This window comes from Trachymyrmex cornetzi, unplaced genomic scaffold, assembly GCF_001594075.2.
Source record: "Trachymyrmex cornetzi isolate Tcor2-1 unplaced genomic scaffold, Tcor1.1 scaffold217, whole genome shotgun sequence".
Lineage (NCBI taxonomy): Eukaryota > Metazoa > Arthropoda > Insecta > Hymenoptera > Formicidae > Trachymyrmex > Trachymyrmex cornetzi.
The window spans coordinates 563,401-591,230 of NW_017296814.1; the positions used below are offsets into that span (position 1 = coordinate 563,401).

At 29.7% G+C, this 27,830-nt stretch overlaps 1 protein-coding gene across 5 annotated transcripts; it reads right to left on the minus strand.

The window, feature by feature from the left end:
• Nucleotides 1-71: 71 nt before the first annotated feature.
• On the minus strand, nucleotides 72-27,822 carry LOC108760075 (sialin). 5 transcript variants are annotated; one of them, XM_018505864.1, is made up of 13 exons: nucleotides 19,703-19,770; nucleotides 18,867-18,925; nucleotides 18,504-18,712; nucleotides 16,843-17,079; nucleotides 16,229-16,313; nucleotides 14,526-14,749; nucleotides 13,335-13,484; nucleotides 13,109-13,241; nucleotides 12,874-13,029; nucleotides 12,708-12,793; nucleotides 12,432-12,624; nucleotides 1,518-1,623; nucleotides 72-1,214 (listed from the first exon to the last, which is right to left on the minus strand). In XM_018505864.1, exons 1-13 carry the CDS (start codon nucleotides 19,717-19,719, stop codon nucleotides 227-229), a joined length of 2,643 nt encoding a protein of 880 aa, XP_018361366.1. In that variant the 5' UTR covers nucleotides 19,720-19,770; the 3' UTR covers nucleotides 72-226. The 5 variants fall into 5 exon arrangements, with proteins under 5 accessions (XP_018361366.1, XP_018361365.1, XP_018361363.1 ...); XM_018505863.1 differs by having other exon boundaries at nucleotides 1,518-1,655; nucleotides 12,461-12,624; nucleotides 19,703-19,767; XM_018505861.1 differs by lacking the exons at nucleotides 72-1,214; nucleotides 1,518-1,623 and adding an exon at nucleotides 27,535-27,822 and having other exon boundaries at nucleotides 11,251-12,624; nucleotides 19,703-19,793.
• Between the last annotated feature and the right edge of the window lie 8 nt (nucleotides 27,823-27,830).

The following is a 27,830-nucleotide window of genomic DNA, read 5'->3' on the forward strand; positions in this document are numbered from 1 at the left end:
ATTTCGCTGGTGAAAAAATTTTATTTAAATTATTTCACATTTTAGAACTTTTTTTAAACGAAATTTTAATATAATTTCAAAAAAATTTAATTAAATTTAAAAATATTGCACACTTTTTTAGCTTTTATCAATTGATTATCTATATGCTTCATCATTGCGCCGATGTTTGCACAGTGATTTCATTCTAATGGAAGGATAGAAGATTATATTTTCTCGCTTTATTAACTTAGTTCTCTGAGTCAGAAGGCGTATCCAGATACGTGCGATCTATGTCGTCGTTAGTTGGAATTGATTCTTCTTTATGTTCGTTCTCATTTGTTTCAATGTCATTTACATTGTCTTCCTCTAAAATAAAATTTTCTTTCACTGGCTCTTCCTCAGTTTCTTCTTCTTGCACTATTTCACGCTTTTTTTTATTTTTCTTGCACTCCTTTGATGTTTCATGAACTTTATCCTTTTTTGTTTTGTCGACAGTTTCTTCTTTCCCGGAATCTGCAGATGTTATATCAGCTTCCTCTTCTTCTTGCACTACTTCACGCGTTTTTCTATTTTTCTTGCTTCTCGTCGATGTTCCCTGAACTTCCTGTTTATCCGTCTTTGTCTTGTCCAGAATTTCTTCTTTCTCGGAATCTGTAGATATTACATCAGCTTCGAAGAATTCTTTCATTTTTCCTTTAGATTCTGTGTTCTTGGATACCTCTTCCTTTCTCTTTTTCTTATCGTGTTTTGTCTTCCTTTCGTTTTTGTGAACAGCATCATTAACTTGTTCAGAATTATCTGATTTGGAGTGCTTTGTTTTCCTTCTTGGAACATCATTATTTGGATTTTCCTCTACATTTGTTACTTCCTCATTATTTTTCGATCTCTTCCTATGTTTCTCCTCTTTTAAGCTTCTCTTCGATTTTTGATGGATTTCAGATATTTGAGGATCTTCAAGTAATGTTTCGGGTTCTTTCGATCGCTCTTTAGCATTTTTGTCTTTCTTATTTTGCGTTCCTGTTTTATCTTTCAAATATTTTAATTTGTTTTCGATATTTCTATTTCCTTCTTCATTCACTTCACCATTGACCTGCTTTTTCCTCCATTTCTGTTCTGACTTAGAATTTTTCGCATCTGAATGTTTTTCGGAAGGGTCTTCGTTGTTTCGTTCCGAGCTATTTTTCCTTTTCTTGTGCTCTTTCACATGTTTGTCTCTTTTCTTGGACTGTTTATCCCTAAAAAAATATTTCAATTATATAGAGAAATTTAATTATATAGAAATTATATAGAAATCAACATTTCTATTAAAAATGCAAATTTAAAATAAATAAATGACAAACATTAATCAATTGAAATGGCTAATTTAAAACTAATGATTTATTATTTTAGGTGTTTGTTTAGACGTAAATTTATGCATTTATAAAGCTTATCCAGAAGTAATAATTAAATTTGCTACACTGAGAAAATAAAATAAAAACGTTGAATATATATGGCGAGAATTTGAATAAATGTTTCTATTCTGTTCATCAATTACTTACTTTGTATGGTGTTCTACATCGACCTTCCCCTCTTTTTCATTGCCGTTTCTTGATTCCACATCTTTATTCGATTTTTTTGCAGAAGTTTCCGCAACGAGTATTGCGACTAACAAGAATGCAGTCAATAATATCCACAATCTGCACAAACAAATTTATAGTCTTTTATTTCATATTCATATCAGAAATTTTGAGACGTGCGAAATTAAAAATTAATTCTGTCTACTCTAATTTATTTTTCGTATACGAGTAAAAATTAAACGTTTTGTTCTGAATTAAATTTAATTAGCAGCTTTAATATACAACGATTAATTTACACTTCTTCGTAAAATTTGAAAACATTTTAAAATCTAGTTGTGTATCGTTTGAAAAATCATAAAAGATCGTCACACAAAGAGCAAATTGAATGTCTATTTCATTCTTGAATTTAGTTCTCAGAAAACTTTTTTCTTACCTCATTGTGGTAATTATCTGTAACAATTGTATTTGATGGCACTTCGATTTTATTCCGCACGTATCACGGTCTAGTGTAACACTATCTCTGCTCAGGTATTACTTGCCCCTTATATTTCATATTATCGTTGTTATCAAAGATATCTTGATAAATACAACGAATGTGGTACGCTCACGTTAGTGATTTTGCGAATTCGCTATCACGTGCTATCTGTATGAACTCTTCTGAGAAGGACGGAAAATATTTTAACGCGCAGCGAGATTCAAATACGAATATAACACTTTGATGAAATTCGCATATAATCGCAGATATGACTTGAGATGCTTTAAAATGCGATACTGAGGTGATAAGCACTGTTTTCTCATATGCTTCTATTAGATATATGTATTTTCATGTAACGATGTAACACATCGGTTAACTTTCATAGTTAGAATTATATATAATTCACATATTTCAATCGCAGTGAATATCTTGTTCTGCGGATATCTAATCTAATGTCAACAGCAAAATTGGTTAACAGTACGCAGCTTCTGACGTTAATAAGTACTCAATGCACACGATAGTAAAGGTAATAAACAACTTTTACGTGCTCATTTACGAGAGGTCTTGATAAAATTATAATTAAAAAAATATCTTATGACGTCTGTAAATTAATTAATACTGATAAATTTGAGAGTATGATAGTTATAATACTCTCTTAACAAAAGGCATATAATTTTGATAATGCCTTTTTTAAACTTTCATTGATAAATTTCAAGTGTTACAAATGTAGTAATATAATAATTCTATGATCTCTTTCCTTACTTATTAAAAATTGTATGTCTTTTTTTAAATATCTGTCTTAAAATTATATCGCGTCGTAAATTGTTAACTGCTTTTTTTGTCAAAATTACTATTTCAAATAAATAATAAGCGATAGTTATAACATTCTTCTAAACAACAACGTACGGTATGCTTTTTAAATTTTCCCAATACCAAATTTACTATAAAATTTCTAGTAATATAATTATAAGATCTCTTATAGTTTCTTTCCTGTTCCTACTAAAATTATATTCAGTATTATCGAAATTAATAGTATCTATAAATAAATTAAATATATGCATAAAGTTAAAGTAAATGTATAATAAAAAAAAAGAACATATTCAAGAATCTATAAAGAAAATATCTTAAAAGAAACCTTAATTTTGAAAAATTAAACAGTAATTAGCAATTTATTGACAAAAAATAAAATATATTGTAGTAAAATACATTTCTCAAAATTATTTCATCTACCAAGATGTGTAATAATGAAGATGTATTATCTTAAAAACAAGCGAAAATGAAAAATTGTATTATTTGGACGAAACAAGTATTTGTAGTCAAAAAATTTAACTTTTAAGATCATGAACACGCAAACTTTTTTTATTTATATTAGGATAAAACGTGTTCGTTGTATAAAATTGTTATTTAATATTTATTTTTTACAAATAAGATTTTTCTAAATAAGAAATTGCCTTAACGAATACTTTTTGTACCTACTGTATGTGCTCAAAATAAAATCTCAACTATTCAATCGTTCCAATTATAAACGCGTTTATTACCTGTTATCACTTTTTATACTACTAATACCTCGGAAATAGTGTGCTATTTTGTTATCCATTCACGTATTTCATCAAGATAACACCTTATAATGATGATTTAAGTTCACAGATTCGAAACTGAAATTCTCGGTATTCTCACTTTAGTAATTCTTAAATACTGCAATCGATCTTGCGTTTTTGTTTTGTATAAACTGAAATATATGTTTTATTTCTAAGAAAAACCATATAAAATTTAAAAAAATATCCTCAACTACTCTACTGGATACGTATAAAAATTTAGGTAATATAATCACTACATTTTTGAACATTTTTAGTTGAACAACAAAATGAATTTTACAAAACTCGAAATTGGCAATGTGTGTAAGAGTATAATTCGTTCATGGAAATTATAGGTACCATTTATTATCGAAAGATAGTAATTAATTACTTATTTGGAGTACTAAAAATCCTCCATGAATAACAGAGCCTTTAATGTTAAAAATAAATAATTAATTACTGTTTTTTGGTATTGGCCAGTACATTATTTCTGTAAAAGCGGATAGCATAGAGTCATAAAAGAATTCTATTTTTCATGATTCACCATTTACAAAATGAATTTCTGTTTCGTTCCATTTCTGTTTTAAAAATATTGAATGAGAGTCAATATTTCGCTTTTATGTCGCTTTATCTTTACGACAATTGTGAGTTCTTTTTCATATTCAAAATATATCTATTTTTTTCCAATCGATCCTTTTCTATTTCTTAATTTTATACGTGCTTTATTGTATAAGAATAAATCATATTTTGCTTTTTATATACAAATTAATCATTACTCTTATTACAAATAGCGCAAATATCCATATTTACACAAATACTCATATATAAAAATACATATTTTTGAATTCTTTTCTAATTCGTTAAATATATATAGATTACGCTAATTTATAAAGGACTTAAGAAAGCGAATACTTTCCGAGTTTAAAATGGATCAGTTGTGCAGCTATTTGAGAAGAGAAAAATTGAGAAGGAATAGAATATTCGGAGAGTTAATTTCGTAGAAAAATATATTTAGAAACGGCGAAATAAATCGGCGGTTGACGCGCGACCGTGATGTTTGTGTTTTTTTGCGGCGTACGCCGCGTACGGCTCGCGCGAGGGGGAGAGGGACTTACTGCGTGACGTCACACCGCGCCGCGGCCGCCGCGGTTGGCGACGCTACTCACACTACTCACAGTAGTCACAGTACTCCTCACACTACCACTTGCGCGGCGTAGCTCGAGCGGATAGGTAGCGACGCGTATCGCTCCGTGAATTATTAATTCCGTCCAAATATTACTCGCGATTATTGGCTACGAATAATGTTCTTATTCTCAAGACGATTACGAGGACAATTAGATCCCCACGGCGAACGATCGTATGCTTATCGAGGTGAGATATTTTTCGCCGTTCGATCATAAAGCAACCCTGATGAAAATATAAATCGGAACATAAATCAGATGCAATAAAAGAGTAATAAAAGTATGAACGAAACTTCTGTAAGGCGAAAATTGGAACAATGAAATGTAAAAGAAGCATTTACACTTCTTTTATAATTTGATGTTTTAATTTTCGTTTTCTAGAAGTTTCGTTTACGCTTTTGTTACTCTCCCATTACATTCGATATACGCTCCGATTTTTATTTTCATCAGGGAATCAAAGGGGATAGATTATAGAAACGTTGAATCGCTGTTTCGCGATGATATCTGTATTCTGTGGGTAGAATCGTGTCTTTGCAGTACGCAGATTATCTAAATTCCAGAGTATCTCTCGTGCCAATAGAACAAGCAAATTTCAACCGTTTGGCCAGCTCTGTAACCGACCGTTAAATTGACTTGCGTAGTGTTGCGTGAAGTTAGCTATAGGTGCCTTTGAATTCGTCGGCCATTTGCTGAACGCCGCAAGTGCGAAACGGATCGGCTCCGAGTTAAGGCTCCTATTCCGTAACTTTTAACGACCGCAACGATATCGTTGTATTGTTATACAGTTTTTTTACTCTGTACAAAATCTGCGCAGCGACCCTGATGAAGATAAAAATCGGAGCGTAAATCAGATGTAATGAGAGAGTAACGAAAGCGTAAACGAAATTTCTAGAAGGCGAAAATGGAAACATCAAAATGTAAAAAAGCGTGAATGCTTCTTTTACATTTCATTGCTCCAATTTTCGCCTTCTAGAAGTTTCATTTACGCTTCTGTTACTCTCCCATTACATTCGACTTACTCTCTAATTTTTATTTTTATCAGGGGACAATTGTACGATATCGGATTATGTATCTTCCATTTATGCCTGTTTCTACCAATGCAGTTTAATTTTAATCTCGGTTCAACTATTCTTCATCTTTTTCTAGTTTTAAAAATAAGAAAAAGATGAAGAGTAAGTGTGGAACCGAGATAGTTACATTCGACTTACTCTCTAATTTTTATTTTTACCAGGGGACAATTGTACGATATCTGATTATATATCTTCCATTTATGCCTGTTTCTACCAATGCAGTTTAACTTTAATCTCGGTTCAACTAATTCTTCATCTTTTTCTAGTTTTAAAAATAAGAAAAAGATGAAGAGTAAGTGTGGAACCGAGATTAAAATTAATTCACATTGGTAGAAACGGGCATTAGTGACACAAATCGACTCTATCTTTCTTTGCATAATGAGTAACAAAGCGATATTTTTGTTGACTTGTGTCGCTAAATGGAAGTGGCATCCATTGTTATTGCCATTAAGGCCTCCCTCCTGTAATTTTTTAAAAAGCAGGTAACGATATCGTTACGTAAGTAAAAAAATTGCGCAACAATGTAACGACTCTGTCGAGTTACAGAATATAGGGGCCTAAAATAAAGAGTTACGCAATAGGAGCCTAAAGTGACGTACGGTGCGGTTTAATTAGACGCAGTTGATCTGCCACTTCGATAATTCTCCATTATGCAACGTGAATTTGGAGTGCCGCGGTAACTCGAAAGCATAGAATTCTACACCGCTCGATGCTCCTCCATTAATTCCATTCCACTAATTTACGAGACATCGCGAACTGATAATAGCTTCATACGATCCCATATTTTACCTCGTCACTTTTCCGCCGTGACACAGAGATATGCGCGTCGCGTGCTATCAATTTGGAAATGTCGTACCGTACGATTATCGTATTTCGCTAGTTACTGTGTGCCATCATACGTAATTAACTATAATTCGCGAGTGAGTGTTGTGTGAATATTGCGAATCTGAAGAAACAGGAGAGTTTGAGAGGAGGACGAGGCCCGGGGAAGCATCGGGCAACGGCGGAGCAACTATGGGGTGAGTAATTTATGTATTGCTGTTCTTTTTAACTGAACTTCTTGGATAGTTTGTTTTCTATTTTTTTTTACATAAAAAGAAAAAAAAAGGAAAGATGAATCGTGTAAGAAAAAGGCCTAATAATTCATTATTTTTTATTTTGGCTAAAAATAACAGGTCTTATTATTTTGCTTTTAAATTGTAATTATTTGCATTAGAGTAATATTGTATTAGTATTCGCATAATATTTCGATATCAATTATTTTGGGCGTTGTGATAATTTGGACAAATTTGTATCTTACAGATCGACGCCGTATTGAAATGCAGTTATAACTCCGCCGCTGCGCATCTTACCTGTGAGTCAAGTTTCTTTTCATTTTATTTTAATGTGAAGGAATGGATCAAAAGAGAAAATGTATGATAAATAAATATAGCATCTCTTGCGGATCCATTGCTTCAAAATTGATTGATATGTTTAATTCTGGAATATCGTTCATCGATTTATGGTACATAGAAAAATGTACAACAATGAGATTATAAAATAGAGCTCGAAATATCATTTACTCTCATAAATTTGTATCTTCTATGACAGAATATGTAGAAGATATATTAGACTGTTAGAAATTCATAGAACAAATTATGAATATAAATAAGAGGAAAAATATTTTACAGATAAATCAAGCTTGGTAAAAAGTGATTAATATTAGAGTAATTTTTGCAAGAAATTGTTTTTAAATTGAATGTCTTTGATATTATCATCTTTTATGTTTTTTAACTAAGCGTTTCAAGATTTTCTTTGAGATTTATAAAAATCCTCTCTCTCTCTCTCTCTCTCTAGATATATTAAATTCAGTTAAATCTTTAAGTTTATTAAATAAATGAAAGTATGAAGAGAAAAAAATTAAAATTCAATTATAACATATTTTTACAATATAAAGCTCTGGCATATTTTTACAATGTAATGCTTTTACTTTAAGCTTTTCGTGGTATCTAAATATATTTCATGGATGATAAAGATCGAAAGAAAATGAAAGAAAAAAATTATTAGATTGTTTAGATGTGGCTTATTTTATTTTCTTTTTTTCTTCTGAAAAATTTCAATAGAATATGAGATTTGCATTTGATCTTTATTGTCCCTCTTCCAGAGTTAAATATTATATAAACTGATGCACACACAAGAAAGAGAGTATATTATAAACATTTTTAATAAATATATATATGGCACAAAAGTAAATAGAATAACTGAAAAATTTTAAATAACATATTCCAGATAATTTAATAAAATTAGCATTATCTACTAATTCTATAAATAAGAAACAAACTAATAATTAATTGCATTTATTCTTGTAATGTGCTATGTTTCGTCTTATTCTCTTTTTTGTAATATGTCCATCCACATATTTATTGATAAATCGATTTTGTATTATTTAAAATGGTATGAGATCCACTAAATGTATTTGGTCACCGCATAGAAAAATTATTTTACATTAAGAAAATTATTTATTACCTTAAGGACAAAAATAATTATGTAACTCACTTCTTGAAATTTGTTGCATTTGCCATTCGCGATTAGCAGAAATTTATTTTTTTTATTTATCACTGTTTAATGATATATAGCAAATCTGTTTCTAACAAAACGATATTTGTGTTATGTTATCGATAATTTAAACTATGTGGAATATCAAGTATCATCAATCATATTCAGTCGACATTATATCTATCTAAATTTAGAAAATTGAATATATACAACGCGTAATATAATCGATCTGCAATTTAAAACAGAAATGGGATGGCTACGGTTCAAAGCACAATAAAAATGCAACAATTAATAAAACTATATATGTTCATGTATTTTGAATTAAATCGCATATTTGCATTGTTTAATATTTGTTAAACTCTCACCGGGGAATTCAACATTTTTTATCTCATAATACAGTATTATACTATTAGTATACCTATAAATTGTGTACAGTATACTATTGCTAATCTATTATATTTCTTGGCGCTCCTGGTCCTTTACTATAAAAAAATGCTAAAATTTCATGAATTTCACATTAGTTATGATGATAAATGAATAAAAAAGAAAAATTAACGTGTTATACTGTTGACATTATTTCGTTACACATCAGCTGAAAATGCTTTCATAAACATGTTTTTAAAAATATATTTTATGTCAGAGATTGCGTTTATACATGGGATATGAAATAAAAAATGAACTGGTCATGTTAAAGAAAACAGAATAAATTTCTCTCTCTCCTCTAGTTATTTTTTATTAAGATTATTTATTTAATGTACTATAGTGTCTTTTTGAAATAGTAGATACATTTGATAAACTTTATATTAAACGAAACATATGTAATTTAAAGTAAAAAATATATTTTTTAAATTATTTTTAATTTCATTAATTATTTATGATGCATCTCAGACAATAAAAATAAAAGCATTTTCTTTTATGTGCAATATTCAGTTTTTACAAGTATATTATACACGATAAAGATATCGTAAACGTATACGTATGTAAATATTACGTAGCACAATCATAAAAATTACATCTTTACAAAAATATTTACGTATTAATATATTTGAGTTACCAACATATAAAATATCTTATTTGCGAATAATAAGATAAAATTAGAAAAACAAATCAAATTGATTTTGATGAAAGCTATTTAAGTATTAAATTTGTAGCATTCTCACTATTTTCTAGAACATGTGCATATACACGACGACTAACGAAATGGTTGCATATAATGCATTTATAAATATAAAAATTTTTAGAGAAATAAAACATAATCGGCAACATAATTTTTTACATCGTTTATAAAGTTGACATACTTATTAATATTTATCTTAATATTATATGAAATTAGGCTCTTAAAAATTTATTCGCTTCATATGATTTTCATGACGTTATACAATAAATATTCTTTTGCATTCCGCACGATATAATGGCAAGTTATAATAATTTACAAAAGTGAACATTTTGTTAGGTATTGTGAAAACCCTCACTAATTTGTAAAATCTAATATATTATTAGATGTATCAAGAATGCGTTCAAAAACACTATATGAGTCCTTTCGAGTATAACTTTATTCTTGTTTAAAATTTTCGATAAATAACAAGGATAAGATGATACTCAAAGGTACTCTGATAGTATTTTCGAACGCAGCTCAAGAAAATTCTATTGAAATTTTATTACTAACTTTAAAATCTATACGTACCACAAGGCACTGATAGGAAAAAGTATAAGTGCCAATAAAAATAATCCCAATTCATGATTTTACTTAATTCTCTCTAATGGATGATCGTTAAAACTATTCTATTCTAGAATTATTTTATAATAAAAGCTTAGTAAGTGTATATTTTAAGTATCTCTTTTTAAACTTGATAAGTACTTATTATTTTTTCGCATGTTTTAACTATATACAAGCATATATATATATACAGGGTGGGGAAAAAGTATGGAAGCAAACAATTATTTCCGAAACTATTCATTTTTCGACAAAATGTCTTAGACATAATTTTTATGGTATGAAAAGATGTATTATGTGGCATAGACGGCATGACCTTGAAATGACCCTTACGAGCTGCATACAAATAACGTAAATATATATGTTTGTATATATGTTTAAACTATTAAAGAGTTTTATATACACTACCGTCGAAAAGTTTCCGGACATGGAACTTAAAATTGCATAACATTCAGGTCATCGTAACTCGGTAAAAAATCATTACAGACAAAAAAATAAAACAGCATTTTAAAGCTTAAAACTTATATTTCAGCATGACCGCTTTTAAAAAAAATTTTGTCTTTATGATACTGTATCTTAATAAATATCACGTTGTTGTATTTTTTAAAATTACGTACATTTAACAGTGCACAGTTTGATAAAAAGTTTTTTTTCGAGAAACAGTACAAAGATTTACCTCCAAAATGCCTTTTTAAAAATTTTCTTATGATTTTTCTTGACTAAATTACGCAATATTGAAGCTAAACCTGCATTGTTAAATAACTAACGGTGAAATTTGGTACAAAATCACAAAAAATTTTATCTTCTCAATTCTGTAGAATTACATTTAAAAACAATCAGAAACTTAAAGTACAAACTTCGAACTTCAAAATACTTCTTTAATTTTTTACGATGGTATTTCACCGAATTTTAATGTTGTGAGCTATGCAGGTTTAACTTTAATAATGTAATTCAGTCAAGAAAAATCATAAGAAAATTTTTAAAAAAGCATTTTGGAGGTAAATCTTTGTATTGTTTCCCATAAATATTGAATTTTTTGAAAAAAAAAAAAAACTTTTTATCAAACTGCGCACTATTAAATGTACATAATTTTAAGAAATACAACAACGTGATATTTATTAAGATACAGAACTGTAAAGACAAAATTTTTTTGAAAAGCGGTCAAAGCATGCTGAAGTATAAGTTTCAAGCTTTAAAATGCTTTCTTACTTTTTTGCCTGCGATGATTTTTTACCGAGTTACGATGAACTGAATATTATGCAATTTTAAGCCCCATGTCCGCAAACTTTTCGACAGTAGTGTATATATAAAATTATCATTGCTCTGGAGCGTACGCATACAACTAAAGAAAAATAAGTAACTGTTTAGTACTCTTATAAGATCCATTCTCATGAATCCATTCTCATTCTTAAGTCATTTTTCAAATAAATTATTGTACAATAACTTCAGAATACAGAATGTAATTTAAACAAACAAATTCGAGGAATATCATACGTTAGTACTTGTCATTAAAAGAAGTTTGTGAGATTTCACATTGAATTCATCCTACTCGGGTAATTAAAATATGTTGCTTTCTTAAGATCGCCAATAATAAAATAAAAAGATTTACTTTAAGCTTGAGCGATGATAATACGCAAAAACAATTGCGTGTGGTCCACGTCTAAATATCTGAAGATATTATTAGCATTGTCGAGAAAACACTCCGCATCTCGAATTACCCGATTAGGATTGCGCAACGTGTGATATCTTACAAATGCGCTCTACTTATTATCAATTATTTCTTTGAACATTTGTGCACAATATGTAGGATAAGGTGGTACAATTTTCAACATTGTTCAATTCTAAACGAAATAAAATCTGATTTTCAAGATTTAAATATGGTAATCCTCTCTTTATGTGGAAGGGTATTGAACTCGGTACTAAAGGTTACTAAATAAGAAAAAATCAAACTTCAAAAATTTAATTCAAATCTTATTTCGTTTAGAATTGTACGATGTTCGAAATTGTATCATTTTATCTTATATGAATGTACTATTATCAGTATACTGCATAATCTGTGTCACATCTGATTTGAAACATTTTGTCATGTACCTGAGGTAATCATTTCATAAAAATATCTTTCTTCATTATACATAATACCCTGACAACTATATAATTTCTTTCATATCAACAATCAGATCTATTTACAATGATAGAACGGTATTGAAAATAGGTATTTTTCGTACATATATTCGACTGTATTTTGCGTGTTAAAAGATTTAAGTTTTAATATAAGGAATGGCAACAGCAGGAAAATAAGAAACCGAAATAAAGATACATCACGCTTATTCTGATGGATTCTTTCGGCTCGGAACAATCTTGCTCTTTTTCTTTGTTGAATCATTTAATAGGCATTCTTCTCGAATAGATTGAGGATATTTTTGATCAGGATAGTTCCACGCCTGTATGTCGGCTGTACCAAATATTTGGTAGGCAATATATGTACTGCAAGATACACCTGCAGTAACGGCAAATACTCTTCTCCACGAATCGAGAGATTGCTGCAGAAAACGTAACGTTATTTTGGCTTTTTAGAAAGAGATAGAGATAGAGAAAAATAAAAGAAGAAAATATAAACGCTTACGCTTTCTTGTGTGAGCAGACCAGCTGCTATAGGAGATAGGAAACTAGCGGTCATGTGAATTGTCTGCGCGAATGCTAACACTGGTCCTGAAAATAATAAATATTGATTTATAAATTCATATTTCCATACAAATAAATATATTCGTACTGAAAATACGCGCACTGACCAGCAAAATTGGGTGCGATGTCGACGACGCTGGCCATTGCGCCCGCGTAGCCGGCTGTTATGAGAGTAACAGCTATAAACCACACGATTAAAACCAGGATAATATCGCAGCCCAAGTATCCAATTAAGACCATAAGTATTCCGGGAACCACTTGAGCTATAAGCAAAAAAAATCGATTGCTGCAATTTATCTTCCGAGTATTGGTTAATTTAAGGAAAGTCACAAATGAACTCACATAGTGCGGTATTTATCTTGCGCACAGTGATTAAAGTCATGATTTGCCGCGTGACTAGGAGATCCGCAACGTAGCAGAATACAACGGAGCTTAGGTAGCTACAGATAAATGGTGCACCTGACAGGATACCGTTCTAAACGAATTAATAACGTTTATTATTATATGCGTTAGCCATTATGTATTGAAAAAATTTTAAAAAGAATATTTTCAAATGATAAATACGTACCGCTTGTATACTGAATCCTAACACCGTCTTCATATACATCGGGCCGGGAATGATAAAGACATAATGTACCCATATTCTTCCGAAGGTTGTAATACCGATAGCCCATGCTGGCAAAGACGTGAGTATAGACTTCCAAGGAACGGGCAGATCCTTTAAGAGAAAAAAAAAAATGTAATTACGTGCGTTCATTCTAAGATATTTCTTAAATGCGTTTTCGGTATGGCATACTAGGCTTCTTTTTCAATGTTTTTTCTATTGCTTATAATTTTTTTTTATTATTAAAAATAACTAACTCGGGCTCTCGAGATTAAAACACAATAAAATAATGTACGGACAATAGAGCTTTACACAGCGCGGGAGTTGGTGCACAATTTATATAACAATCATAAAATGTTCTAATATATTAAAAACAATGACTTCCAATATAAACTTATTAGGACGTTTCAGTTTACTTCAAACCATCTTCAGTCAATTCGTATAACATTAAAATAGATGTGTCGACAGAAAACGTTGGATAAAGTTAAAATTATGCTTTATGTGAGACCGAGGATGAGTATCTCCCTGGGAGATTGTCTGGTTGGGAGTAGCTCAATTTCTGTCTCTTCGCTGTTTAGCCAAATGACTAACCTTCTCCATAGCTCAACTCAGTTATTCAAAGCGCAAGTCAAATTATAAAAGGTACGATTACAAGACGCAACTATTTTCATTATTAATTAAAGAATAAATTGAAACAATATAAAATATACGATCGTCACAAGTGTTATCCAGATGGAAGTCAGATAAGCAACGTTACTTATCTGACTTCCATCTGGATAACACTTGTAACAATTATCTATTTTATATATATTGTTTCATTTTATTCTTTAATTAATAACTTTAATTAATAGTATATTATATGAACATTTTATGATTGTTATATAAATTGCGCACCAAATCCTACGTTGTGTAAAGCTCTCATTGTCTGTACATTATTTTATTGTTTTTTTTTTTATTAATAAAGATACATTTGCCTGGAACTATTATGTTTCTTAATGTCTAGCGTTTCGATTAAAAAGAATTTTTTTATAATATATTCATTTTTATGAAAGTTATAAGCAATTGAATTGGATTGAGTACGCTATACATTAGTGTCGTTTCCGAAGTGAGGTGTTTAAGAGTTAATAATCACTTACTATATATGAATCACTTTACCTCGTCTGCTCCGATAACTTGATTTCTAACGCATTCCTGAATGTAACGAAGTTCCGGCTTAGATATTCGGGGATGCAAAGCAGGTGTGTCGAAGGCGCAAAGATACCAAAAGATACACCAGACGAGACTGATGGTGCCAGTCGTGTAGAATACAATCCTCCATCCGAAGTGGGCGATGATGAACGCGCACAACGGATAGGTCAATCCAATGCCGATGCTGAACCCTGAATATAGACAATCTAGATGTTAGGAATAGCTCACCCTACGATCCGGAAGGAAGCTGAAACATGATGCTTGTCGAATGGTCTTCATCTTGATTTGTTACGACTCATGCGTGGTGATGATCACTCTTCAGTTGAGGTGTATCGTATCTCACTCTGTAAAGCGATTTAAGTAAAGACTTAGTACGCAGGGACGGTGATAGGGCATGATGAAGCTGTTAATAGTGGGACAATGAAACTTCTATGTCTGCAAATAATAAAAGTTTAAACTCTCGTTCTACCTGCAAAATAAGTGTCACTCTTCTTACGCAGAGAATCACAAAAAATATATCATATTGAAAAAATGAAGTTATACGCGTATAAGTCAAGAAGAAAGTGCAGATCTTTATTTCCATAATAGCATTTCTATTGTTGCTGCCTTGTGTTATTTGTTATAAATACACTCGTGTGCAAATTTATGTACGTTCATAATTAATATTTTTAATACCATAAATTATACTCAAAATAGTCAAATAACATTTGTTTAATGACCACTTTAAACGATTTATAATTCATGTCAGAATTTGAGATATTTTTGATAATTTTATATGTATAATACGAAAAGAAAACATTTACAGAATTAGAATACAATAAATAAAATATATATTAAAAAATACACAGCATATAAAATCAAACTATTTATTCTATTCCTAAATCAGACGCGAATTATAGATCGTACAAAACGGATTGGAGGATATAAATAATATTCGATATTTTGTGCTAATAGAAATAAAGTCTAATAGGTAGCTTAGGTGTAATAGTTTAGAGAGCAAAAAAAAATTAACGCGCGCCATAGTGTGAATAAAACAAATGTATAAAATGAAACTTGTGGTCCGTCTCTGGAAAAGTTTGAGTGAGAAAGATGATTAGAGATTTATTAATTGCGCGCGCGCGCGTACTGCAGACAAATGAATGTAGTCAAAAGATAGAATTTGTACATATAAGAAAGACAAGTATATAGAGACAATATACATGTTCGACGAGTCCGGCTGATTCTACCAGCTGGAAGTATACTCGGCCTTTCTCATGCTGTTGAGCGGTCGCTGTTGAGTATACCCCTCGGTCCGGCGAATGCAACCTCGTGGAGATGAACTATTTCGGGATCATTAACAAGTGATCAATTCTGGCGCAGATCGATGCGCAACGTTTATAGAGAATTATTTTCATTTTAGCAAGAGATTATTTTCTTGATCCGGAATTTTGACTGAAACAATAATATGTAGTTTCTCATTCGAACTTCCGTATTCCATTCTGAAAGAAGCGTGCATTAGTATTCTCGTGAACACAATCGAAAGAAATATGCGAGCTGCATTTTACGGCATTATATACTTGCGACTGTAATATGAGGCTACGCGCATAGTTTTCGCCTAATTTTGGATCGAACGTATCGAAGTTTCACTGTAACACACGAAAATCTCTGTTAGCCGGTAATTTATAACATACCTTGAAAGGAAGACATGAAGCGTGAGCGTTCCACGGGTGGAATCCAGTGCCCGATTACGGCGTACATCGCGGGCCACGTGAGTCCCTGTTCTCAATAAAAAAATCAACATAAGTCACAAAAATCTTTTCTTGCTATCCTAATTAATAGATAAATTTCAATAATATTTAAAAGATTGTTCTATCCAAAAGATTTGAAATGTCTTTTAGTCTTTATGATATTCTTTAAATATTTATCTTGTCTAGATATACGATAGTAAAGTTCATCATATAAAGGATTAATAGTTTAATTAATTAATTATATATATAAATAATATATAGCAAATTAGGTGCAATGAGTTTCACATATATTGTAGCTTATAATATGGTGAACAAAAATGTTACATACACATGACTCAAAGCATGGATAATTCTTAAATTATGGTACGTCAAAGATGCTTCGTGAGCATCAGTTTTACTCTTTTAATACACCATAAAAACTCTATTATTTAGTTTTGTGATCTTTTGGTCACCACATTGTAAGTTGATCATATGTGAAAACTAACTGATTTCACTGGGACTCAATTTTCCGTATAATTATAGTGCGGGGTTTTTTTATTTGATGATTAGTGACTTACACTGGCAAAGCCCTGTATACTACGTAACGCTATCATGGCCCCATAATGAATCTCCGCGGCAGTCGGCATAAGCAGACTGCAAACGGCAGTGATGACTTGAGATCCGCCGAATATGGTTTTAGTACCGAAGTACTGAGTGAGAACACCGCCGAGCATTTGCGAAAGTATATAACACCAATAAAAGGAACTGAGAATGGCTGATTGAATAGTTGGACTCCACTCGAACTCACCAGCGTCCTGTTTGTAAGAATAAAGATATGATATATTATAGTGCAGTATATGCGCAAATATTCTGTTAATTGCGATAAGTTTGAATTAAGAGGATTAGCTTTTTACCGGATTGAAAAATGGGGAGGGAAGGTTAAACTTATTAAGAAAAAATTTATTAAGAGTTAAATTTATTGACGGTCCAAGGAAGTGTTTAATAAGTATTAGTTTCAATCTTTCCTGGTCACAAATCATTCGTTGTTTTCTTAAAAATTATAGTTTTAAAAAGATAGAGTAGGGAAAGATTTATAGTTTTTAAGAACAAATAAATAAGCGATATACTTTTAATTTAATAAAATCTTTCTTGTTGTGCTAATGGTTTTTCTTCATTACTAATGGTGAAAAATTTTTAGTAACTCATTAATCTTACTAGCTTGAATTATCTTATAAAACAGGTGATGAAATTATTTCCATAGCAAAAAAAGTTACAGTAATATCATAATAAAATTAAGATGACGCGCAAATGTCCGCTTTGTCACAGATTGATATTGTTATGACATCAATATGAAACTGTGATAAAGGTTGTCACCTCACTGTGATATTGTTGACACATACAGATTAAGATAATATGATGTCACACACTATGAGCTTTTAATACACAATGACATCATAATTTATTTATGATTATTGTGAGTAAATGTGATATTTTTTGTTATGGTAATAACATAATTTGCTCTTACAATCACTTATTTGATCTGCTATTGAATTTTTTTTCATAACTTTACTTTGTTTTTTTATTAAAACTTGTACACTGAATATTTTTTAAAGAAATTTTTCTTGGTCTTGACGTCAATACGTTAAATACATCTGTTCTTACGTTATATATTACGACATACAAAGTATCTATACCGCATTCATTGTACTCAAAGAGATTATCGTGATGTTGATCTTGCCAGTTCACTATATACAATAAAGTATTCCGACTAAAATAAATCTGTCAGCGCGACTGAACAAATATTTACTAATATGAGCCATTCAAACCTCTTCAGACCTGATTTTAATAGATTTTAACTGTATTAAAAAAACGTTTTTAAAATTTAATTCAAGGGAACTTTATTAAGTAATTTATACTAAACAATTAATTTTTTCAAAATTTTAACTATTTTTTTAACATATACATTATTATGGACAGCTGCTCTAACATGAGGTCGATAGAATTAAATAATTTCAAGATATCTTCAAATTTGATATCCATTACAATGTATACAGGATTTGAAGGGATTAATGCAATTTGATAAAAGAGAATTGTATAAAAGAACAAAAAATTTTTCTCTGCATAGATTGGAAAGTTCCTTTTTTGTCGGGGAAATAAAAAAATTGTTATTTTGAGGATCTGACAAAATGAATGATACATGGATAAAAAAACAAATAATGTGTACATTATACAATTGTACCTCCGGTCTGATTACAGTAGTGTTCTCTGAATATGACGTATTTGATATTGTGTTGCACTGAGACGTTACCACGGCGGTTTCATTGTCTGATGTTGATGGCAACTTCGCCATAGCCACCATAGCGATATTAATGTCCGTTCTCATCATAAAAGATACGAGGAATCCGGAAAACGAAAGCATGTACAGCACGACACGTGCTGGAATCATATCTGCAATCATAAGATCAATCTGATTATTAAGAACCATATAAACCGGATCGATTTGCAGTAGAAAGTGTAGTGATAATACAAATCGTTATTTTTTTCTTTCTTTTTTTCCAAACAAAAAATTGTTTTGTTATGCTAGTATATTATAAAGGATTACCTCCCAATTTTCGAAAACTGCAAGGTGGCTGTTCCTTGTACATATCGGATTCCTCATGTCTGTAAGATAAAATTACTGCATATGTAACATTTTTTGTAGTAAGTAAAAGTCGTATTTTTCAAATAAAATTGTCAATTTTCTTTAATTTATAAAGGAAGGATCAAGTAGTGTGTACTCGGATTTCGCGTAACTTTAAATAAGTTTGGTATTTTTCCCCTCACTAATTTATAAGCAAATAGCACGACACAATATTCAAGTATTTGCGAAGAATTTGAAAGTTTTGGAAATTTTTATTAAATTACGAATCGATATTGTACGTACGGAAATTAATGTTGCAGAAATTAATGTTAAAATATTAAAATGTTTTAATTATAAAATAACAATTTTTTTTATTAGATACATGCGTTGCCTAATTATTCATTTAAATACAAATTTTGTAAGAATTTACAGAAAAAAAGACACACGAGAAGCTTTTGACGCAAATTTCTTGCGCATACTTAAATATTATTTATTACTTGTTCATGAATACGAGGAAGAGGGAGAGAGTACTAATCATATTTAAAGTTAGGCTAAATCTGTGTGTATATATATATTACTTAGCCGTCCTCTAGTTAGAGAATAATTTAATATCTGTGAGTAAAGTAAAAAATTATGAAAAATCTGATAAAATAATCGTAACAAGTTTCTTAAAAATACCAAGTAATATCGAGTACTTGTCTATTTAAAATGTTAATAAAAATAAAAACCATATTATTTAAAACGGATACGTACAACAATTACAAATACGAATAAAAACAAGAATATATTTAAATTTTGATTAAAATCTAGCTTTTCACCTTTGAGATTCTTCCATTCCTTGCGTGGAGCGTTTGATATTTGAACAGAGTACAAAAACGAATCTGTTGTAGATAAAGATCACCTTGGACTCTGCAAAATAGAGAAAATTAATCTAATTTAATAATTATCACTTTATAAAAAATTAGTTTTTTAAATTTATGTGACATATCGGTTTATATGAGTTTTCACGGTATTTGAACTATTGCGTCAAGATCATGATTTATGCGAACAGAATGAAATTCCAACACGAAACTCATATCGACATTCTTGAAGTCCTTGTAAACGCCTCTGCAAAAATTTATCTATAAATATCGTGCTATTCCATTAAGAATCCGAAAAAATTAATTATAAAAAATAATTACTTTCTTTTGACTTTACAGAAGTTTCTACATGATACTTTTTCTCTTTTAATTATTAAATATCTTGCAAATCGTGGTTTTGTTACGGTATCAACAAATTATAAGCAATAGTATAATTTCCATTATTTAAAGATTTTTCGTGCCAATTTGTTACATACATGAAGCCTTTGTATTTTATGGAATAATAGATATGCATAAATAATTTTATATCATTTATTTAGTTTAACGTGAGCCTATTCTACAATTGCGCAATTGTAAGTGATCGTAGTTGTAAAAATTCACCAATTATAACTAAATACGAGAAAAATATCCGACTGTGATTGGCCAATTCTTACAACTACAACCACTAACAAATACACTTACGCAATTGTAGAATAGGCTTTACCGCGATTATTTAAATTACAGTATAACGCAATTCCAACTAATAGCGAATTCGATTGGACGTAAGTACTCAGAGTGCACTTAAAGTCGTTACATATTAAAGCCATCATATACAAATAAAGATGTGTGTTTAATATAAATGTAAAAACGGATTAAACTGTGAAATTCTCAATATATTTTATTGTGATATTAAATAAAATCTATATTTTATAATTCGAAATATTTGCATTTTACTTTTACCCAGATTAGATCAGTGTACAACACGGTTTTAATATGCACACTATAAAAAAATAAAATGTTAATTTCAACTTAAAGATGTATAGTGGACTTTCTGAAACACGCAAAATGTTAAAATTAATATTTTTGTAATTTCATTTTAACATTTTTGCATATTTCACAATGTCCATTATTCTTTACTCTTTAAGTTAAAATTACCACTTTATTTTTTACAGTGCACATTAATGTGCAGACTAATGCATTCAACCGAATTCACTATCATATGATAAAATTATCACATTTTTTCTTCACAAAAGAAATTTCCATACTTAACAAAACAGCTAGAAAAGTGCTATTATATTTTCGCGACATGTTTAAATTACACATAAAAATATCGTTTAAAATATCGTTTAAAATATTTTGCGCACAATGAATTGTGTTTAACACATTTCTATACCAATTCTATATGTTTCTAATAATCTTTAAATAACATGTTTAATTATTCTTTCTTGCTATTTTTAGATAAAACACAAGAATAATTAAAGTTGTATATGGAATTATATACTTCCGCAAAAACAAAAATTGTTGAAACAGTCATTTATAGAATTGAAGAACGGCTTGAATAAAAAAAGAATACAATAATTTTTTTTCTGGAAAAAAAATATTAATTACACTTGGAAAATTAGTGCTAAGTTTAACACACGTTCCGTATAGCCCATTCAGATTTTCTATTTTATTTTAACATAAGATGAATATTTAATTAAAGTAATACAAATATTATGTAAAAGAATTAACACAAAAATGTAAATCACAATTTGTAAGTAAACTGTGAAAGTATATTTTTCAGTAAAATTAACACTTTTTGATATATTAAATTAACACATGTATTTATTCATTTAATCTTGAATTTACACTTTGAAATATATTATTTTCCTGTTATTTGTTTATTTATTCATAAATTGTACTCTTTTGATACTAAGAAATGTTAATGTAATGTAAAATTTATACATTAACAAATAATATAATCACATTATGTTAAATTAGCACTCGGATATGTTAAACATTTATCTCTGAAAAATAAATAAATAAATAAAATCTCTAAAAAATATAAATTATATAAATTATAAAACTATAGAAACAATATTAAACAAAGAGTTTTTAGGACCTTACATGTGAACGCATAACAAGAAAAAAAAAACAGTCAAGTTGGATCTTAAGTGCTTAAATAATTCTATGTAAATTTATATATTACTTATGTAGTCATTTAAATTGTGCGCTAAATTGATTTTTCGGTTTTGAAACGCAAATCAATTAAACTACAATAGTAATACTCCACAAATAAAATTACTTAGCAATTTACTAATTTGATGCAGACATTTTATAAAGATCTTATTAATGCTGGATAATATATTAAAATTTGTAAATAATTTTATTGCTAAAAATATAAAATTATATAATATCGAGTTAAAAATTTAATTCAAAATTTTAACGAAACTTAAGTAGACCGGTAATACAAATACTTAGTGTTTTTGATTGTGTGCACAAACTTATTAGGAATACAGAAAGAAGATGTATTGAAAAACATACCTATAGAAAATATTAAGATCGACACAGAAGAACGAAGTTTGACCGATGAGACTGATAATGGAAATGAAATTGAAAAACATACAAAGATAAGATGACAAAGGCAAGGCATAGAAAATATGGAAAAGGGGGGAATATGTAGGAAGGAGAATGTATAGAATGTTGGGAAAAATTAGGTAGGAGATAAAAAATTAAGGAGGGACGACATAAACAGTAATTCCTTGTGATTTAGCTAAATTCATGTTTTTGTTTCCTTATATGCACCATTTCAGAAATTAATCTTTTATTATAGCTTGATTCGTTTGAAATCTGTAAGTCATTACACTTAGAATTTACCGTGATTAGTTGCAAGACTGCGGTTGAATACAACAGGAGAACCACTTTTCTTTTTGAACGTTAATAATGTGCTTATGGACTTTAGTTTTAAGTTGATGTTTTGTCTGTTCAACATATGTCATAATCATGACATGAAATTTTGTACACTATGCATTGAGTTGATTGTGAGATATAGGCCGGTATTCATAGTCGATTTTTATATTTAAAACTGTCCAAGTATAGTTTTAAAATATCATCAATCAGAGAGCCGTATTAGTATCTTAAGACATTGCTTAAGATGGTCTTAACATAAGAACTGATTATATATTGGCCGTAAATTCTAAGACAGCCTTACTGATTTTTATATATTTTTTGAGGATAGGCAGAAAATTTTCTGAGATGATATCGATATAAGGAACAGTGTTTCTCTTTAATGATGGAACAATTATCTACCGGAAAAAGTGGATTTCCCGTATAAGTCCAATAACAAATTAATTTTTTAAATAACAAATTAATTTTTTAAAAAATTACAAAAAGGAATGAAATGTATGAAAAAGCATAAATTTATCAATAAAAATTTTGGCAGATAATTATGCAAGAATTTATAGTCAAAAAAATAATTTGAGCATTGTGTGCAGATAAAACCCATTTCAAATATATATATATTTATTCTCTATAAAATATATAATCTTATTAACAGAAAAATTTTAGACTAAATTTAAGATTTCTCAGATTTAAGTTGCAGCTATATGATGCTTTTTTATTTTACTTGCATTCAGTGTTTTAAAATATCGGATAATTCACTGAGTAATAACATTAGGTCTGTTAGCATTGCTTCAAAAAAATCCCTCAAAATTTTTGAACCTAAAATGAGACAAATATTTGAAGAGAGAAAGCGAAGATGCTGAGTCCATAAAGTACAAACAACGCGAATAGACCTTTTATGTCACATATGATGATAAATGTGCATAAAGTAAAAAATATATATAACTAGAGTTTACATAGTATTTTTACGTGGTGAATGAAGCATTTTTATATAAAAACTAACTTATCTGTACAAGTAACTATCTTATCTAACTATCTACATCTGTAAAAGTTTAATAGAACTTTTATCTTATAAGAAAGTTACATAAATCGTAACGTTATTTTCATTTTTCCATAAGAAATGGAACAATCTCGGGATATAAGTGATGAGACATTGTATAAAATTAAAAAATTGATATAATACACTTTAACTTCTGAATGAAGAATTTATATGAATGAAACGATGTTATTATTAACGGTATTATGTTATATTAATATTTTAACGATAAAAAACTTGTATCATTAAAACGATATTATATTAAATGTTTATGAAGATAAATTATTATTACATCATCTATCTTCCGTGTGAAAAGAATTACGCTAGTATGACAATGCGCGATCAGGTTTTTTTTTCCAAGTAATTGTATGCGTCGTTAGTTTCAATATCGAAGAATCATGTCGATGAAGTGATGTTGAAAAGTTAGTATAAATTCATATAGTTCGATGAGAGAATGTAAGAATGTTTGCTAGCAATAGCGAATGAGGAAATTTACATCACATTAGCATATTTTCTCGTTTTCCGACAGTCATGTTGAGTGAGAAACGACCTCGATACATCGATGGATCACAACTGATAAGAGCTAGCGAAGAATAATAAATCATAAGTCACAAATGGATAAATTCATGAAAAATGTAAAAAAATGTGATTGGCCTCTTCGAAATGTCACTTACGTCGAAGATAAAGTTCCGAGATATGTAGATATCCGAGATTACGACTTTACAAAATGCAACAGGCGCGACTCGAAGCGTGTGGTGAACGGAAGAAATCGCGATACGCGATTGACATGACTGCAGACGGAACGAAGTGTCGACACTGAAAGGCGACCGAACCAAGGCGTCGAATATCTTCATTGACCCCACCATTGCACCGGTTTTCGACGTGTTCTTACAGTACGAGAAGAACATGTATGGAATATTACTATACTAGGGGTAAAACACGTGACATTTTTTAGTAGTCGATTATTACTGATAGTCACATGCTATACTCAAAGTTTTAAATGAATGATTCATCTGTTCTTTATCGATAAACTGATGGTATATACCAATACAGTAAATTGAAGTAAAACAAATATAAATAGTACACCATGTGCATTAGTTTAGAGAAACAAATTAATTAAAATATATTTTTATTATAAATATAAATATCTTTCATTATTTATTATTTTTTATTTATTATTTATTATTTATTATTTATTATTTATTATTTTTTAATTAATTATGTAAATATTTTTTATTTCTATTTTTCCAGCCTACGTATAACTAATTACTCATATCTTTTCTTATGTAATGAATGTATTTAATAAACCTGTTTTTTATTGATGAATTATTTATTGTTTATAATGTATTTAATAAACCTGTTTTTTATTGATTAATTATTTCATCAATAAAAAACAGGTTTATTAAATACATTCGTTACATAAGAAAAGATATGAGTAGTGAGTTATACGTAGACTGGAAAAATGGAGAAATAAAGAATATTTACATAATTAACTAAAAAATAATAAATAAGAAAGAAGATATTTATAACAAAAAGATATTAATTATTTTGTTATGGAAACATTAGCTCTACTTGATTATTTTTAAAGCAAATATGATAAAGAAGTAACGCTGATGTAATCACTGACTTAATAAATTATCATATTCCCATTATAATGGAATCTGTAAGATGTAATTAACTGAGAAATAACTGTTGTTTCCTTACAAGAATGAATCTTTGAAATATGTGTGATCATGTTATATAATAATACCTAATAATACGTTAAATGGATATAATCCAGGAATGCGTTATATCATTAGTAATGGATTTAATTAAGTGTATCGTTAACAATAGATTTAACAACTTGTGCATTTTTCTGTATTGGCGAATATATTAGCAATGATATTTCAGTTCAAGGAAAAACATTTTCTTTTTTATTACTAGCCTTTTTGTGCGCGTCATAAGTATTTCATTATTTTTTCTATACAGCTGTTAATAACACATCGCATACATACTTATGAATTATTTCACGCTCTCGGTTGTAACATTCTTGAGTATATTTTGCGATGAAATATAGAGACCGTTCTTTGATCGATAGTTTTGTGTTGTATTATGACGAGAAATGATAACGTGTAATATCTGTTTATATTTGACCTTAAAAGTTCCAAGGGTCTCTTAAAGTATAGATTATTTTTCCGATGATATATGAGTTAATAAAATATGTATAAATTTATAGTCCAAACCGATGGAATTGAAGACCTCACAATTGTGGAGTAACGTTTTATTCGATCGTTATTATCATAACGAAGAAATTTTATCGCCAGCAATATTGGGCTTAATTATCTCTTAGTTGACCTTATTAGGTTCACAAGTAAGACAGGTCATACAAGTCGATCAATCAAATCGTATCCCGAACAGATATAAAAGTAATGTGCGTCATAACAATTACGTACGTAACATTCATAAATATGTATAGAAATTTGCTTCTGTTTGTAAAAAATAAAGTGTCATATTTTATGTATTGTCAAAATGTAGTTTACTATTAGTTTATCAAGTAAACGTAATACAAATTATTACATTTAAATAATAAACATAATACTTTGTATTACGTTTGTTTGTTGTAATAAAGCAAAGTGTCGACAGGAAAAATGATAATACATGCAGTACCAAAGAAAATTAAAAACAATAAATATATTATTTAATTAAGAATATAAGTTTATTTTGAAAACTAGAATTGTTTGAATAGCAAGAAAAGTAAAATAATATAGTGAATTTAGTTTAACATTTTACGATAGTTGTAATTATGTGCAACAAATATCAAGACAAAACGATTTTTTACAGCTTTACCATTTTCTGGTTGTGCAACATAATTAAAGAAACGTATCAATTACTGTGGGAAACCTTAAGAGGTCTGAATTCAATTTTAATTAACTCCGGTTAAGAGACATGGATGGTTTCTGGTATATATAACTTCTTAAAGCTGAGCATTGATAAGTTTATTATTACTGTTACTATTTGTTTGGTGTAAATTATGATGGTCTGTTTCGTATGTTTAATAATAATGGAACTGCAATCTTTAACAAGAAAAGTAGACTACTATATTATATTGTTTTAAGTAGTTTCTAAATTTCAAGAAAAATTTCTTCACAGATTGATATGTCTTAATATGATTACCATTCATTTGGTAGATGACTTATAACGACTTTGATAGCCAATCCCCTAATAATGATTAAAAAGAATTGCAGTTGGTTTCTTCGCTGATGAATATTTTAACGTAAGATGCTAAAAGAACTCTTCTAAATCATGTTATTTATGATATGAACATGTTATGATCAATTCTTGAAGAAATTTCAATTTTTTTTTATACATTAAAGTCACACACCAAATCACCTTTCACTCGTTCCTGTTCAAAGTAAACAGATTGGTTACACTCATAAGTTTTTACATGCAGTAGATATAGAAATAGAAAACTTTAACTAAATAGAAATGTATTTCTGTGCATTGTCGAAAGAAAAATCTCTATCATTTTGGACAATATATTAAAATAAAATAAAAGTCTCGAAACACTTGTCATGAATGTTACGTACGTATTGTTTTCATCCATGTCACACGATGACACCGTGTGACACGGTGTTCTTACAATTAGTCATATCATAATTGAAGGTTACTCGAACGATGTGACTTTGCGCAGATCGCGCAATTCTGTGGAATTAGGTTAACATGGGTTCGATAACTACCGTCTGACGAAGTATAATATAGGTAACATTGGTGTGAATGATGGACACTGGCCGATTTGAGGTTAGACACGTCGATTTCTGAAAACGTGCTAAAAAGCACGTGGCCCGTTGTAACTGCCTTCGAGAGCAGTGAGTCGCAAGGATTGCGTAAATCGAAGGACAGCCGATGGGGGACTCACTTTAGTGACGTTTCTGCGTCCAGCGGATGTCTCGTGTAGCGTGAATGCTCTTTTGCGCGGCATTTTCATCCACGCGGCGGCACACGCGACAATATCGGCGCGTGTTCACCCACGTTGCCTAAAGAAGCGCGTTGCTTCACGACAAGTCAAAAAAGTCAAAAAGGAGGCGACAAAGGCAGGTGTGGCAGAAGCGAGACAAGGAGAGGCGAACCAAACCGAAGCGCGAGCACCGGTGGAAGGCCGCACCAAATGCACGACTGCTGCCGACAGTGCCGACGCAACCGTTACGTCGGCTT

Excerpts from the sequence above, each read along its gene's own strand:
- LOC108760075 (XM_018505863.1), bottom strand. Across the intron at positions 13,030-13,108 it reads CAAGATAAATACCGCACTAT|CTCAAGTGGTTCCCGGAATA; the intron begins GTGAGTTCATTT and ends TTTTGCTTATAG. Across the intron at positions 12,794-12,873 it reads CATCGCACCCAATTTTGCTG|GACCAGTGTTAGCATTCGCG; the intron begins GTCAGTGCGCGT and ends TATTATTTTCAG.